This window comes from Hemicordylus capensis, chromosome 4 (genome assembly GCF_027244095.1).
Source record: "Hemicordylus capensis ecotype Gifberg chromosome 4, rHemCap1.1.pri, whole genome shotgun sequence".
NCBI classification, from domain to species: domain Eukaryota; kingdom Metazoa; phylum Chordata; class Lepidosauria; order Squamata; family Cordylidae; genus Hemicordylus; species Hemicordylus capensis.
This window is the reverse complement of record NC_069660.1, coordinates 118,841,226-118,858,992: the sequence shown is the minus strand read 5'-3', so window position 1 is coordinate 118,858,992 and position 17,767 is coordinate 118,841,226. Positions and strand designations below refer to the sequence as shown.

Here is a 17,767-nt window from a genome sequence, read left to right as displayed (position 1 = left end):
GAAGCCATTTTAATCCATTTTTTTCTATTTTTAATCTCCCCCTCCCAAAATTAAAGGAGTTATCTATAGTCTTGAAAAAAACAACAGAGTCCTGCCAACGTGGACTTCATGTGTGCCTGATTTCATAACTGTATGCCTATCCATTCAGGAGATATAAAAGGGGGAGTAAAGGGGGCATGATATTACCCCTTTTGATGAAGGCAAAAGGCAGATTCCTCTACATGCTGGTGGAATGATGGTCCAAGGACATTCTTCAGTTTCAGAAGTTCTGGCTTGAAACAAGTGAAATTTTACCATTTTTAGCCATTTTATTTTATTAACATATTTTTATACCACCCAAAACGTACGTCTTTTTAAAATAAAAAATTCAAAAATTCACCAAAAATCAGTGGATTGACCCATAACTTTGCGGGGTGGGGGTGGGTACACAGAGCCCATCCAATGTGGACTTGATGTGTACCAGATTTCTTAACTGTATGCCCATCCGTTCCATAAATATAAAAGCGGGGAGCAAAAGGGGCATGCTGTTACCCCTTTTGATGATGGCAATGGGCAGATTCCTCAGGATGCTGATGGGATGATGGTTCAAGGAGAGTCTTTAGTTTTATCAGTTTTTGTAAAGTTCTGACATGAAACAAACTAGATTTCGCCATTTTTAGTATGGATGTGCGAATTGATTTGTCGCCAAATCGATGCAACTCGAATCTAGGTGATTTGAGTGAGTCATCCTTAAATCAAAACACTCTTGAGGATGTTTACCAGATTCGAGGTAAAATTGATTCATCCTTGATTCAAATTTGAATTGAATTGAATTGAATCCAAATCGAATTGACCCAGATTCAAGGGCAACAGATTTGAGCTCAAATCGAATCAGGCTGATTCAATTCAAATTCAAATCAAACCGCAAAAACTGATTCATGCACATCCCTAATTTTTAGCTATTTTTACAAAACCAGCAAAAATTCACCAAAAATCAGATAATTGACCAATTGTCTTCAAAGTCGCCCCCTTTCCCACGTGTGGCAAGTTTCAAGACTCTAGGACCAAGCGATGATTTTTAATGAATCCCCCCGCCAGTTTCCACATTCATTTCTGGTGGGGTGGGATCCTATTCCATTTTGCTAATTCAAAAATTCTGAAGTATTCCCAAAATTAATTTTGATATTTTAGAATTAATTCTGACTTTACTGATCCAAGGATTTTTTAAAAAATCATATTTGGATTTTACTGATTTAGAACAATTTCAGATAAAATCCAATTTTTTGAATCTGAATTTGCACAGACCTAATATTCATAACTGCTGCCTTGGTTAGATAACAGCATGGTTGAGAAGCTAAAGCAAAATTACTCTGTGTGTGTGTGTGTGTGCGTGCGTGTGTGTGTGCGCGTGTGCATGTCCGCTTCAGAAGATCAAATTATTTCCAAATTGAATCTGTTTATTCCTTATATATATTTCCTCTCCCCTGCCTCTGGATTATTAGGACATATTAGGAGATGTGCTGTGGGGTGCCAGAACCAGCATAATCCCAGCCAAAGTTTTGCTAACTATTTGTCAACTTGCTTGTCATATTTAAGGCATCTTAAATTTTTAGTGTCAAGGTGTAATTTGAGTTACTACGGCCTAGCCCTGGAACTTGTTTTCCATGGTTGGAATGCTGAAATGATAGTAAAGGTACCTTTCCTTTGCGGCTGAGTAAACCACCATAAATCACCACACTTCTTATTGCTGAGTACTGAATGGTGTAGCCCTGGTCAGACATTATGTTCAATTCACATACAGATCTGTACACACATACAATTATTCACTCATGTTGAATGCACATACAGCAATACAGTTTCTACCTGCACCTGTAGTTGAGAGGGTCTGTTCCCAGGCTCACTTTTAAAACGTTCACACAAACACATGTATACCTGAACACTTGTACAATACCTCATCTTTCTGATAGTGTGTCACCACGGGGTGCGGTGACACACGAGTAGACCCCCAACCGGAAGGCTGCAAGCAGCCTCCTGGGCTCAGGAGTCTCTCCAGGATGCCCCATGCACTTGTGCGGGGCAGCCTGCAACTTCTGGGGGCCGTGTGGCCTCCGATCCCTGCAGCCCCCGCCGGCTCCATGATGGAGTCGGCAGTCGTGTGGGCGGCCAATCCGGCCACCCAGGGCTCTGCGGGCAATCGTCTGCAGGGAGAGTGCGCTAAGCCCTCTCCCCCCGCAGACCTCATTTTGGCGAGTCTCACTGATCGTGAGACTCGCTTCAAAATCTGAGCTTCTGTGAATATTTTAATTGAGGTAGTCCCTGTCACTCCGAGGTCAATTACCCTTCGAGTCACATTCAAGTTCCTTAAAAAAAAAGAAAAAAATGTGAGCCCTTTGGGGACAGGGAACCATTTATTTATTTATTTATTTAATATATAAACTGCTTTGGGAACTTTTGTTGAAAAGCAGTATATAAATATTCATATATAAATATTCATTGTATTCATTCCTGGTGTGACAGAGTGTTACAGAGGCTTGGAAACCTGTTTTTGTTTTAAACATCTATAATAATAAAATCCTAAAATCCTGCCCTGAGCGTTTGGAGTGTGGATAAGCTTGCCACTTTCTTTTTCTGCCTAGAGGCTTTACAGACAGGGCTGTTACACCAAATCTCCTTCGGAAGAGAGTGTGTGCATTCACACACCAGCCAAACTTACCCTGAAGTAGGCATGCCATGTGAACTTGCATCAAAACAAAACCTGAGAGCAGAGGGACCCACAAGAGTACCCTTGTGGCACTTCTCTCAGTTCCACAAGGGTAATTTGAAGTGGCTTTGCTCAACATTTACCCCGCAGCATGAAGCAACGTGCGAATAACTCCCTGGCAAGGCTATTGCCTGTCGCATCAGGCAGAAATTCAACAAGTAAACATCTTCTATTTCCCTGGCACAGCTATGCAGTGATAAAGAGAGCTTCTGTTGTTGAATTTCTGCAGCCATCAGGACAGGAGATTTGCTAGGGGTGGGGGAGGTCTCTCGCCCAGTTTTGAAAACTTGATTTCAGCTAAGGCCAGTTTGGTTTTTGTTGCTTGGTTTTTAATACACCTGAGTAGAAGAGCAAGTAGAATGAATACCTGATGAGCACAGCCTTGCTCAAATAAGCACTGCTAACCATAATTACAAATGTCTCTGGAGAAAAGCCCTAATGCACATATTTGTACAGTTCCAAGCATGTTTTACTGCCTCTGGGTGGGAAAATAAGGATTTAATAGTATTTAATGCTTATTTTAAAGAAACCCATAACACTGCCATGGCTTCATCCAGCTTGTATCGCAACTGATTGCAACATAGTATCGGCAGAGTCAGATAAAGACTTCATTAGCAATAAGTTATAACCTATTGATGTGTTCAGGAGACCAGCATTTTCATTCAGGTTAGACGTCATCCCAATTGCCTCTCAGATGTTTCTGATTCCTTCTCCTATTATGTTTGGAGATTAAAATCTAGCGGTGTGTTTTAAATGACTGAACTGTCTACGTATTTTTGTGGCTGAAATTTACAGTGCCTTCAGCTTATTCCAAGTGGTCCAATACCTTCAATTTATTCCAAACAGCTTTTGTTTTCCAGTTGTCACCCATTTGTTTGTGGTGGCTTCTACAAAAATTCACTCCATATTTCCCTTCCAGCTTCCTGGGAGACATGATTAGAAATGACTCCAAATTTTTACCAGTTTCCCCACTTCTTTATCTTCTGTTGAAGGGCTAACAATTAGAAGCATTCCTTTTATTTACCCGCTAGTGCCCCCCCCCGGCCATTTATGCCACTGAAAATTATCATCTTTCCTTATTTCTTTAGAAAAATACAGATCTTTTCCAGGAGGTATACTCAAGAGAGGCAGTAAATAGTGGAGAAATTTAGTTAATGCTGGACAGAAATTATTTGCGGTGGCAGTCCCATTGATCTGTATGTCAATGTTACTATTCTGACATTTATTTTTAATTTTTATTTTACATTTATATCTCGCTCTTCTTCCAAGGAGCCCAGAGCAGTGTTTATCTTCTCAACAACCCTGTGAAGTAGGTTAGGCTGAGAGATAAGTGACTGACCCAGAGTCACCCAGTGAGTTTCATGGCTGAATGGGGATTTGAACTCAGGTCTCCCCAGTCCTAGTGACCTGCCATGTGAACAGATGCTTTTGTAAGAAGAGCGAGAGTCCAATGGCCCACTTCTTCTTTCCATTTACATAAGAGCATAAGGAGAGCTCTGCTAGATCAGGCCCAAGGCCTATCTAGTCCAGCATCCTGTTTCACACAGTGGTCCAGCAGGAGCTTTCCCAGATGTCAGGCTTTACTGCAGGTTTTCTGCGTGGCTTTACTGCGAGTTTGAAGTTGCCCCCCAAAACCAACTCAAAAAGCAGATTTTTAAATCCAAATATAAATCGGGCTACACTCTAAAGTGTGATGGAAAACCCAAATTGTGTGTGAAGTGCTCTCTGATAGCTGGCAGGGACTTTGGGGTAAATTTGGCTGATATGTGGATGCACATCTCCATTCCAAAGGAAATGCGAGCTAAAAACCAAGTGTGAAAGACGTCCTGGTGCCTCTGAGAAGCCCACAGGCAAGAACTGAGGGCTTGTCCTCTCTCCTGTTGCTCCCCTGCAACTGGTATTTAGAGGCATCTTTACTCTGAGGCTGGAGGTGGCCTATAGCCACCATCTAGTAGCCATTGATAGACCTGTTGTCACTGATCCCACTGTGCTGCCACTACATGTCACGGCCCGGTCTCAACCAGACCTGTGATCCTAAGCTTCACTGCTGCCACCAGGTAGACTTTTGTATTTTTTAAGGCTGTGCTTACTAAAACAGCCTTCCAAACCTCTGTCTCATTCAAAGTTTTGTAGGATGGAAAGCTCTATCATGGCCTCTGGACCTGTTCCTGTCACATCCCTACCGCCTCCTTGGCAGGTTTTCTGCTTCTGAAATATTTAAAAACATTTTTATTATTCTCCTTGGCATTTCTAGCTATATGCTCCTCAAATTCTCTTTTTGCATCCTTTCTTTTGTCTGCTTGTATTTCTTTTGCCAGAGTTTATGTTCCTTTCTGTTCTCCTCATTTCGGCAGGACTTCCATTTTCTGAAGAAATTCTGTTTCCCTTTTATAGCTTCCCTGACTCTGCTTGTTAGCCATGCTGGTGTCCTCCTGAACTTGGTGGCACTTTTCCTCCTGCTTGGTATACATTCCAACTGAGCTTCTATTATTGTGGTTTTTGCTGTTTCCTGCCCCACTCTCCCTCTTTGATCCTCTCCCCACCCGCGCCTCTACTTCCCCCAAAGTTTATAGCACTGATTCATTCCAAGAAGAGTAATTGCATAGTGTGTGTGGAAATAACAAACCTGAGCTAGCTTGTGAGAAGTTCATATTAAGTGATTTCATGGTCTCCTGTGTCTTGTTTGTCATCATTATATGCTTTCTGCAGGTCAATTTAATTTTCTGCTGGGTATGCAAGCTGTTTTAGAAAGCTAAAATTTGGTTTAAGAGTTATGCTTTTTTTTTTTTTAAGGTCTAAATTTGAAGGTTTTGTTAAAGCCAGGAAAGTACTAAAGGTGAACAGCCGATTTACATAGGAAGTGCTATGCTTGCTCTGGGGTGTGTATGTGGAAAAAGTATATCTTGTTTTAGTGTCAAAAATAACTCTAGTTATTAAACTTATCTAGTTTAAAATATTCTCTCTCTCTCTCTTTCTCTCCACATTCATTTCCTACAAAGAATGAAGAAAGGTTAAAGCAAATGGGGATATGGTAGAGGTTTATAAAATAGATTCCCCCCCTCCCCTTATAATAGTAGAATTCAAGGTTATTTAAGTAGATTCAGGGCTGAGAAAATGAAGTGCTTATTAACACATGACATTCACTACTCAATTATGTGGTAATGATGTCCCCAATCTAGCTGATTTTAAAACTGAATTAGTTGTTGATAGATAAATTCATGGAGGAAATGTCCTAGTTAAGTTATCAGAGCCAAATTAAAACTTATTGTGACAGAAGCGATATACCGTTACAATGGCAGATCAGCTGGATAGCATCACTGCTTGATGGTGCAGAGCATGTTCTTGAATTTCAAAAGCAAGTCATTTGGAATCTTGCAAGTGTCACATTTCTCCCACCTGATGGCTGAAGCTCATGGGAAGATGAGCCTCATCCCCTTTTCCCTCTCCCCTGGAGGTATGTGTGTCACTGAAAGAAATTCCAGGTAGTTTCTAGCAGAGGCAGAGAGAGAGAGAGAGAGAGAGAGAGGATTTTTAAGGGTCTAGATGAGCCAAGCAGGCAGGGGAGGCATCTTAGGATGCAGAGTCTTGGCTCTCTGATGTAACCTGTTGCTGACTTCTTGGAATGCTCTGCTATTCTACAACTCCATCCAATGCTCAATCTGTGTATTCTGTAAACAAACCAAATCTTACAAAGAGTCTGCAGTGACTCTCTTTCCAAGAAAAACCAGAATCCAAGATGTACTACAACCTCCTGGAACCTTCCATCGCTTGGGGAAGTGGGTAACAGAGGAAGCATAATAATTCTTCTGAAAACCAAGATAATGGGGACTAAACAGTGATAGTTCTCACTTTCATGCCCTTTTTCAAGAGGCATCTGGTTGGCTCCTGATGGAAACAGAGTGCTAGGCTAGATGATCTGATCCAGCAAGATAGTGTTTAATGTCAGAGAGGCTTCCATGCTCTTGCAGCAGGCTAAAAATGCAAATCAACCTTTTGAAAAGGAAAGGGGGGGGGTGGTTTGAAGGATATGAATTCCAGGCATGCCAGCACAGGATTTTCAATTTGCTAAGGTGAACTGTGCTTAGAGGTCTGTCCAAACATGCCTTTATTTGAGCAGAAATGTGACTTTAAATCAAAACACTCTTTTCAAATAAATCTGCATAGTGTACAAAGACAGTTTGATAGAGTACAAATTATTTGGGTGGCTCTTGAGGAAGTTATTAAAATGTAGTTGCTCTAAATGAGGCAACTGAGAACTGATTATTTGGTCTGAAGAACTCATTGGTAAAAAGATACAGAAACTAAAACTGTGGATCTTTCAAACAGAGTTTGGTGGCCTAGTAGGAATGATATAGACTAGGGAAATCTATGTGCAATTCAGCTGTAAAATCTCTCATATCTGCACAGCTAATGTATTTGTGATCTGACAGCATCAATATCTCAACTGCTTTTCCAGTCAATAGCTCTTCTGCACTGCAGCTTCCTCCTCAACAGCCTTCAGCCTGACAAAATCCCGTGTCTTTTCAGGGTGAACCCTCTGGTGGTTTACTTTCTTCCAAGCTCCCAATTCAGTCAGGTTCTCTGAGAGTAATAAAACTGAATCATTGTGCTCTGAGAAAAATGAGCTGTCTTGCAGACCACTCTGTTAGTAAATAACTGGTACTACAGATCAGAGTTACTTGTACCCATTCTCTTAAACAGTATCCTATGTGAGTGTCGTAGATGCCTATTGGACCATGTCTGTGACATCACTGGCTATGTAAGCCACAGACCATTGTGGGGACTTAAAGAAAACCACACTGTGTTTATTTATATCATTTGTTATAATACAAAGCACACAAGCACTCATGCCATTGCAAAAACCAACAAGGCTAGTCTCCTGTAGGAGCTGCACAGCACTGGGTGCCATTTCAGGAAGTCTGTATTAATCAATTACTTTTTCATCCTGTCCTTCCTCAGAGGAGTTGAGAGCAGCATACATGGTTCTCCTACCCCCACGTTTCCTCACAATAACCCTGTAAGGTAAGTTAGGCTTAGATATTTTGACTGGCCCAAGGCTACCCAGTGAGTTTCATGGATGAGTGGGGACTTAAAATCAGGTCTTCCTGCTTTTCTAGCTGGGCACCATAACCACTACTTCAGACTGGCTCTCTTTGCCTCTCCTGTTGCTAGCAGACTATGAGGCTATTCCCACGATCCCTGGAAAGCGGGCTAAGCTCCCTTAGCCCACTTTCCAGGAACTGTGGGAACCACCGGGCTTGCAGGCGAGCCTGGTGCTCCCAAGTCGGCTAGCCCACCTAATTCCTCCTCCCCTTAAACAAGGTTAACGGAGTGAGCGCTCTTTTAACCTCATTTTTTGTTTTGCTCTTGTGTCGCCGCAGCACGTGGCAACACACAAGTAGGTCCCCAACTGGGAGGCTGCAAGCAGCCTCTTGGGCTTGGGGGGTCTCTCCAGGATGCCTCACACACTTGCGCAGGGCATCCTGGAACTTAGGGGGCCACGCGGCCCCCGATCCCCACAGCCCCCGCTGGCTCCATGACGGAGCCGGCAGCTGTGAGGGTGGCCAATCTGGCTGCCCAGCTACGAGCAGCTGCTCATCTGCGGGGACCGTGGGCTAAGCCTGCTCTCCCCGCAAGCCCAACAGAAGCTCTTCTCACGGATCGTGAGAAGAGCTTCTATGTATTTCCTGCACACCAAGGCTGCAGCACACAGTTGGCAATTCAACAAAACAGTTCATGTGACCCTTTATTTGAGACTATCCTCTAGTCCCCATCCCATAGGTAACGTACCTCCATTCTTTAGCATGGACTACATACAGTGTACCTGTAGTTGTCCTTTTATGGGAACATTTCACAAAGTCTAAAATGGGGCACATTTTGACTCATCCAGATAAGCCCCTTAAAATGAAAATGTTCTGGACTCTGACTATCCAGACTAAGGAAGCACCAGTGCTTCAGGGGAAATGGCCGCACATCCAATGGTTTCCTGAGTTATGCAGCACTGGCGCTTGCTTGGAAGATGTGAATTTCAGCTATCTCCCCTTGCTTCAGAAGTGCTCTGTACCACACAAAAATATTTCCTTGAGGACTGCGTGACCCTCAGGGACATATTTTCATGTGGCACAGAGTGCTTCCAGGGCAAGGGGAAGTAGTTGAATTTTGTCTCCTTCCCCACAGCAAGCCATCAGAAGAGCCACTGCTTCTCAGGTAGCATTAGTGCTTCCTTAGTGTGGATGTCTGTTGCTGAGTTTAATGCCAAATATCAAATTCTGTGCTAATGTAGCAGGTAATGTAAGCATTTGGGACTTGTTTTGCATAGCTTTGATCTTTCATCTTTCATTCATAACCTGGACAACTTTCATTGTTCCCATTTTGCCAATAGGGACCTGACGGGCTTTGCCAGAACTGCATAACAAGGTTACAGCTGAAATGGAATTTGAACTGATCCCTGCCCAAAAACCTTCCATTGGCCACAATATTATTTAGTATTGACGTGACTTATATACTAGAAAACTGCATTTTGGGGTCATGCTTGATTCATTCTTTTAAAATCTGGTCTGGTCTAGGGTTACCCAGATTACCAGGGGAGTGCTTCCTTATTTTCATAGGCATAATTGCTGAAATGCTTATTTATTTGCATACTTTTGGGGGAGGGGAAACCATTCCCAAATTGTAAGCTTTGACTTGGGGGGAAAAGAGCAGCATTTCCTCTGTGTGTCATCTACAGCCTGCTTTTTTTGTGCAGAGCTGTAATTTTACTATTTTTGTAGACTAGGCAGCAATTGTGGCTTGGGCTAAGCTTGTGTTGGTTTGTGCGTAGTGCTTCTCTCTTTGTCTTTATGGACTGAGAAGCACAGACTGACAAACTGGCACTGTGGGCACTGGAATGAGGGCGATACACAGCATAGTCCTCCCATCTTGCTCACCTGTGGCAGATAGAATCTGCTCAGCAGGACCTACGGCTGAAGTAGCTTTCCTAGAAAGAACCATTAAATTGGCCTCTCTTGCTTGAAGCTGTGCATTATAGGTAGCAAGGAGATGTACCTGGCTGCTGTTTTCTCTCCTCCTTATCTTCTTCTTTACCTTCTCCACTGCCTTCTGTTTGCTTTTCCTTTCTGTCTGTTTTTGACTTTGCATGATGTGGCAAGTGCCACTAGACCCTGTCTTGAGAGCATCCTGTTGGAAATGGTAGGCAGCAGGACCCTGGAGAAGCGACTGGGGGCGGCGGAGGGCATCTTTTTTTTCTTGTTGTGTCATCACAGAGCAACACCCATGACTCACATTGTTATGATTTCCATTTATTGTGAACTGCCTTGAGAGCTGTTATTGCTGCAAGAAAGTCTATACATCGAGTAAGTAAATGAAGCAGGGGTGCAGATTCCTCCTAAGCATCTGAGAAGCCCCCCCCATTTTACTGAACTCCCCCACAACAAAAGCTAATAACTCACATCTTCAGTCCCAAAACATATTTTTCTCCCCCCCCACCAATGTATCTTTCCTCTGTTGCCCCTTGCCCCACCCCAAAGAAATATTAAGTGAGGAGCTGCTCCTCAAACTTCCCCTGCACCTCTGTGCAATAGTGGACATTTTGTTAAGTGAATGCTCCAAGAGATTAGGGTTGCCATGCCCACCGGAATTCCGAGTATCACCTGGATTTTAAGCATCTCACTCGAATTGCTTAACCCACCCATTTTCACCCGGATTTCAGCTTGCTTTCTTTTCTTTCTTTTAAAGCTAATATCTAGCCCTTGTAGAAGCAGAGTTAGGAGCAAAACATGCAGTCACTATTCTGCTCAACCGCTGGACTTGGATTAAGAGAGGAAGTGCACAGGAGGCTAGCTGGGAGGGTTTCACTTTCACAAGTACAGTAATCCCCTGAGGACTGTTGCCTTGTTTGTTATCACCAGGGTATCTCTATCGGGCAGTTGAGAGTATAGCTTGCTTTTGATGTGAATCACTACCTGCCTACCAGGCTGTATATTGTAATGTTTAAGGACTTCCTTGGCTTTGCATTCAATGCATACCTACTTAGAAATAAGCACCATTGGTTTCAGTCAGATTGTCTCTCAAATAAGTGTTTACAGAATTGCAGCCTTAATTTAAAAGCTGTGCTGTTGTTGTTGTTGTTGTTGTTGTTCTGTTATTAATATGTCAAGGAAAATGGTCAGGCGAAGATCTCTTCCCCAACTACTGTTGGTAGATATCCAAAGCAAATACAAGTCAACTGGAAAGTACAGCTGCTATTTTGCATATGCAAATTATTTGCAAGCCAGTTTACATAATATGCAAATTGGGTACTTGGATTTGGAGAGCCAGAATATGGCAACCCTACGAGAGATGGTGTTAAAAGCCACTTTGGGGACAGAATTTTGAGGGAGGGAGGGAGGAAAAACAAGCTGAGATCCTTCCTCACTATTTTGGGGATTAGTAGTTGTGAACAAGGGCTAGTGGGATGCTGTTCCAGCATCTACAGACCTGTGGCAAAGCTCTTCAGCCATGGTGCCAGAGTGTACTCTTTTAAAACTGAGGAAGTGTAGAGCAGGAGTAAAGCCATTTATAATTGAGGCCAGAACATCCTGTGGCAAGAAATTCCATAGGTGAATTTTGCTTTGTATGAAGTAGTAATTCTCTTTGACAGTCTTAAGCCCACACATTTCATGATGTTTACAATTGCAGAGGATGGTTAAAGGTTACCCAGATATAGTATTTCAGTTGTGCTTTGTTTTTCTCTTCTCTCTTTGATAGGTGCCTTTGTGGTGTGCTGGACTCCGGGTCTTGTAGTTCTGCTTCTCGACGGCTTGAATTGCACTCAGTGTGAGGTTCAGAATGTGAAAAGGTGGTTCCTTCTCCTGGCCTTGCTGAACTCTGTTATGAATCCCATCATTTATTCTTACAGAGATGAGGAGATGTCGAGTACTATGAGGCGCATGCTCTGCTGTTCTTCAGAAGAGAAAAACCAGGAGCAGCGGTCTTCCAGGATTCCCTCTGCAGTGCTCAACAGGAGCATAGATTCTTCTAGCCAATACATGGAAAATGGTATTAGCCAAGGGACTATCAGTGGCAAAGAAAACACATGAGCTTCCCTCCCCGCCCCCACTACACAGATGTGGATTGCAGTGGAAGGGAGAGTGGAATGAGCTCAGAACCAGCTGGAGCCAGTGAGCCTTGAAACTGCAGAAGAATATTGCTTTCTGTACCAAAACCCAAATCGGACAGTCTTATAAATCATTACGGGACAGAAAAAAAATGTACTGGAAGGGATGAGAAGGAACATAAAGTGTGAGCTTATCCTATCATGTTTCTTTTAAGCTTGTAAACACAATATAAGCAACACTGTGGAATCTTCTTTCTTCAGAGGCCTAGTTGCCACTGAGGTCGTAAACCTGTGTCTGGGCTCTATCATTTCAGAGTCTGGGAAGAGTCCTCACATGACTGAATGCACATACATACATACATACATACATACATACATACATACATATCCTTCCACACAAAGAACTAGTGTGTCAGGGACAGGAGTCCTAGCCTAGCCTTCTCCTTGACGGAATAGGTGTCTCTTGGGATGCAAGTGCTTTTTTTCTTTTCTTTTTTTGTATGGAGGAATATTCAGTGATGTGAGCTGCAGTCTGAAGTCGATCACTTTGGTAAGAACTAGGCCAGGGCTGCAGCTTGAGCCTATGTGTGTTTACTTTGAAGTACAGTAAGTATATTCTGCCCACTGGGGCTTGATTGCTGCCTAAGGAACTCAGTGGGACCTGCTTCTGAGTATACATATATAGGAATAGGCTGTCTAATTTCCTAAGTGGTGCAGTAACAATGCTCTTCAATTTAGCATTATGATAAAGATATTTTTGTCAGGCATAAGAGAGACAGTTGGGGCCAAAATGTGTCCTGCTTATGTTTGATTCTTCATATGAAGTCGATGTAATGGTTTCTAAGTGTGCCACCTTCCTTTCCAAAGGGGAGTGAGCAAGCAATGCTCTTGTAAAATAAATTAAGGGCATGCATGAAATAAGCACTCAATTGGCCTTCTAATAACAAGCTGTTCTGTGCATTTGTATCTTCTGTGGCTTGTTAGTAGGGATAGAACTGTTGCTCTTAATAATACTCCTACCTCTGTAGCTGAAGGAGTCTGTGTGTGGATTGATGGCCTTGTTTTTAAGCCTCTAGTCTTCTTTTACAGCCATTATAAGCCCATGTCTACTTTGCTTAGCACAAGAACTTTGGAAGTTTGGTTATTCAATCGAGCTTCTAAAAGTCTGGGCTTTTAAAAAGTATGAATTTAAAATATTAAGTGGTATGATGAAAAACATAAACAATAATATATATTCATTTGTGGTTTATGGATTTAATCCTAGTTTAGTGATGGAACTCTGGAAATATTTCTTCAAAGGCATGAGATTGTACATAATATTATTTCACTTTAAAAAATCCTAATTAATGCACGTAGAATAACTTTCACACTGTACTTCTTAAGTGGTTTTATCACCTGTGGACTGTGTGAGAGATTGGGGGTATGCTTGGTGTGATGGTCCAATGCCTTAAATAAGTGCTTTAGAGAGCTGGTCTTGTGGTAGCAAGCATGACATGTCCCCTTAGCTAAGCAGGGTCCACCCTGGTTGTATTTGAATGGAAGACTAGAAGTGTGAGCACTATAAGATATTCCTCTCAGGGGATGGAGCCATTATGAGAAGAGCAGAAGGTTTCAAGTTCCCTCCCTGGCATCTCCAAGATAGAGTTGAGAGAGATTCCTGCCTGCAACCTTGGAGAAGCCGCTGCCAGTCTGTGAAGACAAAACTGAGCTAGATAGACCAATGGTCTGACTCAGTATATGGCAGCTTCCTATGTTCCTACATTCCTATGTATCTGAGTTTGGGTACCTCATTGTTTGGGGGACCACCTTCAGACACTGGAATTGAGCAATATTGGGACTTGGGACCAGAGTGCTTTCAGCTAACCCATATGGAGATTTTCTACATCCCAAGGGCTGAGGAAATACTTTCTTTTTGCATTTGCTAATTTATTCAAAGTTATGCATGTTTTAAATTATGTATTTGAATACTGAGGGCTAGCAAAATAAAATTATGCTGGGAGAGAGATGCACTTTCTCCTCACGTCTGTTCCCCATATTAAAAACAGGACAAATGAGCAAAAAAAACAACAACCCCAAAACAAAACCAGACTGGACCTGGTGCATACATAGGCAGACGTAAAGCAAGTTGTGAAAATGCTATCTTTCTTTCTCAGGGTAATTTAATCCATTCGGCTTGCAATCAGACACATAGAATGCAAGTGGTCACCTATGTGTTCAAGTATTTCTGCAATGATAGTTGCTGGAAAAGCAGCACTTGGGCACATGCTATTGAGATCTGCATCGAATTTGATATTGGTCTTCCTAGGGACAATTGGTGATAAGTAAAATATTCATATCTTAAAGTAATGATGGATCTTTTGTGATGCACAATTCATTGCCCAATCCATAATCTTGTGTTTTGAGTTGATGGCTGCATGGAATTGTGCAAACAGTGCTCAAAAGTGAAACTCCATCCTTTGCCAAAAAAACAAACCAACCCTAATTGAGCATATTTGTAGAAAGACTTACTGCTGCTCTATTAGTTATATCATTGGCTTCTACTTAATGTAGTTAAGACCAGAAATGGCCTAGGTTGCTTAAGAGGATGACAACTCTGCTGTGTCCTCATCTGACTCTTTCATGTGCCTCTGTGATCCCATTCTGTCCTACCATCTCTCTCCCTCCACCACATTTCTCTTCAGGCTTCGTCCCTTCTGCATTCAACCACACCATGCTCAAAATATTGCCTTGACCTATGCTCTCCCTCTAGCTACCAGGCAATCTCACATCTTCCTTTTATCTCCGAACTCCTGAAGCATGTGATTTACTTCTGGTGCCTTGACTTTCTGTCCTCCACTCTTGACCCCTTATAATCTACACTCCACTAAAAATGCCTTTGCATCACTAATGATCTTCTCACTGCCAAAATCCAAAGGTCTTGACTCTGTCCTTGTCCTCATTGACCTCTGTGCTGCTTTGGACCCTGCTGATCACCCTCTGCTGTTTGGCTCCCTCTATGCTTTATGTTACTGTCACTCTTTTCTTAGCTGGTTCCTCTTCATGGTCTCTGTGCAGCCACATCTGTGGTATCTGTGCCTGTGCAGAGCCTTGTCCACAGCTCTCTCAATTGGACTTATGGGAAAACTTTATTCCCAGAAACATTTGTGCCTGGCATATTGAGGTCATTCATACAATCAAAAACTGTGTTCTACCTGGGTTTGGGAGCTGTGAGTGCTCTCAATTTTCAGTTGTGTGGAAGAAGGTAGGAGGAAAACTTGGGTAGAAGTGCTTGCGTGGAAGCAAGACAAGAGGAAAAGCAACCAAGGCTTTCCTCCTACCTTGCTTCCACACAACTGAAAATTGGGAGCATACACAGCTCTCAAACCTGGGTAGAACACAGTTTTTGATTGTGTGAATGACCTCACTGTGTCACATAACAGATGCCAGAGTGGGCAGAATGGGGCGGGGAGGAGAGGCCAGCTGCCACTGAAATTGAGGAAGGAGACTTGTGGGGATGTGGAAGAGGCTTAGAGTGTCACCAGAGGGGTTGATGGAAGGGTAGCATCCTGTCACATTCCTGAAGACAAAATTGGGGGCATGACAGCATCTGATTTACATCATAATTGAACTCATAATATACCAAATTTTCAAGCCCAGATACTTGTGGGAAGGGATTGCCCCATCATGAATCATTTATGAGAAAATGCACACACTACTTGTCTGCCAGGCTCGAAGAAATTAGTGTACCACAGGCCTTGACAAATTTTATTAGGATCTCGGAGCCAGCTCAAAAACGTAGGAGTCAGTCAATGGACACTTGACAAAATTAGTGGACATTGTGGAGGGGGAGGGTAAATAGGCTTCTCTTTATTCCTTTTACAAGTAACATACTTAAATAGAAAAAGGGCTGCTTGGGACAAATACAATTTTTATCAAATAATTCTACCTCTGAATATTCTTGTCTAGGTGCCACGCTTTGATTTCTAGACACCATGGCTTCATGGTTCCTGGGATTTGTTGCATTCTGGTGTACCAGATAAATCCATGTGAAGTATTGTCTTTCTGCCAGTGTAAAGCCATCTTTGCCTTAAGATTGTTTAGTTTTATAAATTTCAACAAAATGATGAAATATATTGTACTTCTTGCATTATTGCTTATGATGCTATGGCTGATGCCATACTCTTCCTAGTAGACCTTTGTCTCTTCTCCATACCTCTTGGGGACAACCTTTTGTCTGGATTTGTTGTTGGTGCTAGGCATCCTGTGGTCTGAGTCCAGCTGGCTGTGGTGTTTAGAAGTACTTTTGTACTGTACAACATCCACTTGTATTTCTGTTTCCTTTCATCCCCTTAGTTGATTTGTAGCCATTTCCTCGATTTGCTCTAAGGTAGACACTGACTTTATGGCACACCCAATGTGCTCTTTAATACATTCTTCACTTTGCTATATACATCATAGTACTAGCAGCTTTAAAGCAGCCTTGCATGAATAGATGCTTTCTCTTTCATCTGAGCTCTAGTGAAGTACTTGTGTCTTGCATGTGAAACATTTCTTCTGGGTTCATTGTATGCTACAGATTTATTATTCAAAAATTGCATGTTTTTCCTTATCAGCATTATCATCAAACAGAAAAATAATGAATATCTCTTCTTCTGGTTCTCCACCTGCTAACTAAACAGTGCTGCATGGATCATCTCCTCTTTCTTATCTGTTCAGTGCAGCAGTACATCTCCAATGCTGGCTTCCACTCCCTCCAGTTCTCTGTAGTGACTCTTTCAAATACTTTTTATAGAGGCTTTAGCTTGTCCGCGTTCTGTTTTGCTTCCAGTTTCTCTTCTGACACCATATAGCTGGGGTTTCCCAATCTTGGATCCTCAGATTTTGTTGGACTTCAACTCCCATTATCGTATGGCCTATGGCTGTAATAAACTGATTCATTCATTCATTCAACTCCCATCATCCCCAGCCACAATCGCTCAGCCACTGTGGCTGGTAATGATGTAGTTCAACATCACCTGGGAACCCAAGGTTGGGAATTCCTGCTGTATAATATTGGCTGCTACAACCTAGAAGGGTGCAGCGAACAGAAGTTACTTAACACTGTAGAACTTCTACTACTACAAAGGATCCCAATATAGCTGCTGTTTCAATTTTCTGCTGCTGTTCCTCAAGGCTGCCTCCCTCCACACAGCCACTGATTGCTGCATATTACTATTGCTATCCTGAAGCTGTTATAGAAATGTTCTAGACCCCCAAGTGCTATTTCAGAAAAACTTTTGTGTCCTAGAGGGATAGTTACTGAGCAAGAGTTGTATTTGCTTTAGCTAGAGCTTTTTTCTTTTTTTAAATTGCAAACTTGAATTGATAGCACACTATCAATTTGGTGTTTTATATTTCCACAAAACTTCCTATGTGTGCTTATTAATATTTAAATGTATATGCTATTTTCTGTCCCCCACCCCTCAAATCCTCAGAGTGACTTACAGCAGGCTGACGAAAATATGATACAAACAATTAAAATTCAATGTTGTGTACACTCAAGCTCTGTTGAAGTGTTGTTATGCTCTAATCCGGCCTTCTAGATCATAGGAAGAAACAATCCCTGGGTACAGCATTTGCCTTTGCAGACAAATGCTGTATTTGGAGAGAGGCGGGGAGGGGGCGTGGCTACAACATGCACCAGCGTGGGGGCAAGGCTCGCTACCATGCTCCTGTTTTCTCCTCTTTCTAGGTGCAATAATACTTGAACAATGCTTAAGAACCTACAGAATTAAAGCAGTAATAAGCAAAATACAATCAAGGCCCATTTGGGAAGTTCTGAATGGGACTACAATCCCCAGAAGCGCATGCGTCCTCCCAGCAGCCATGCAGGTTTCCCAGGGAGAAGTTTGTCTCTCCCTCCCCCCGCCCTCTAAACTTCTGAACTTTGCTGCGCCACCTAGCCACCCCTGCGC

At 42.5% G+C, this 17,767-nt stretch overlaps 1 protein-coding gene across 3 annotated transcripts in view; it reads left to right on the top strand.

Annotated features, from left to right (window-relative positions):
* Positions 1 to 15,942, top strand: part of LPAR3 (lysophosphatidic acid receptor 3) — a 61,022-nt gene extending 45,080 nt beyond the window's left edge. For all 3 annotated transcript variants that reach the window (XM_053242804.1, XM_053242805.1, XM_053242802.1), the window contains exon 4: positions 11,486 to 15,942. In XM_053242804.1, the coding sequence (XP_053098779.1) occupies positions 11,486 to 11,817 (332 nt within the window). In that variant the 3' untranslated portion in view covers positions 11,818 to 15,942. The remainder of the gene's footprint in view (positions 1 to 11,485) is intronic.
* Positions 15,943 to 17,767: the final 1,825 nt, after the last annotated feature.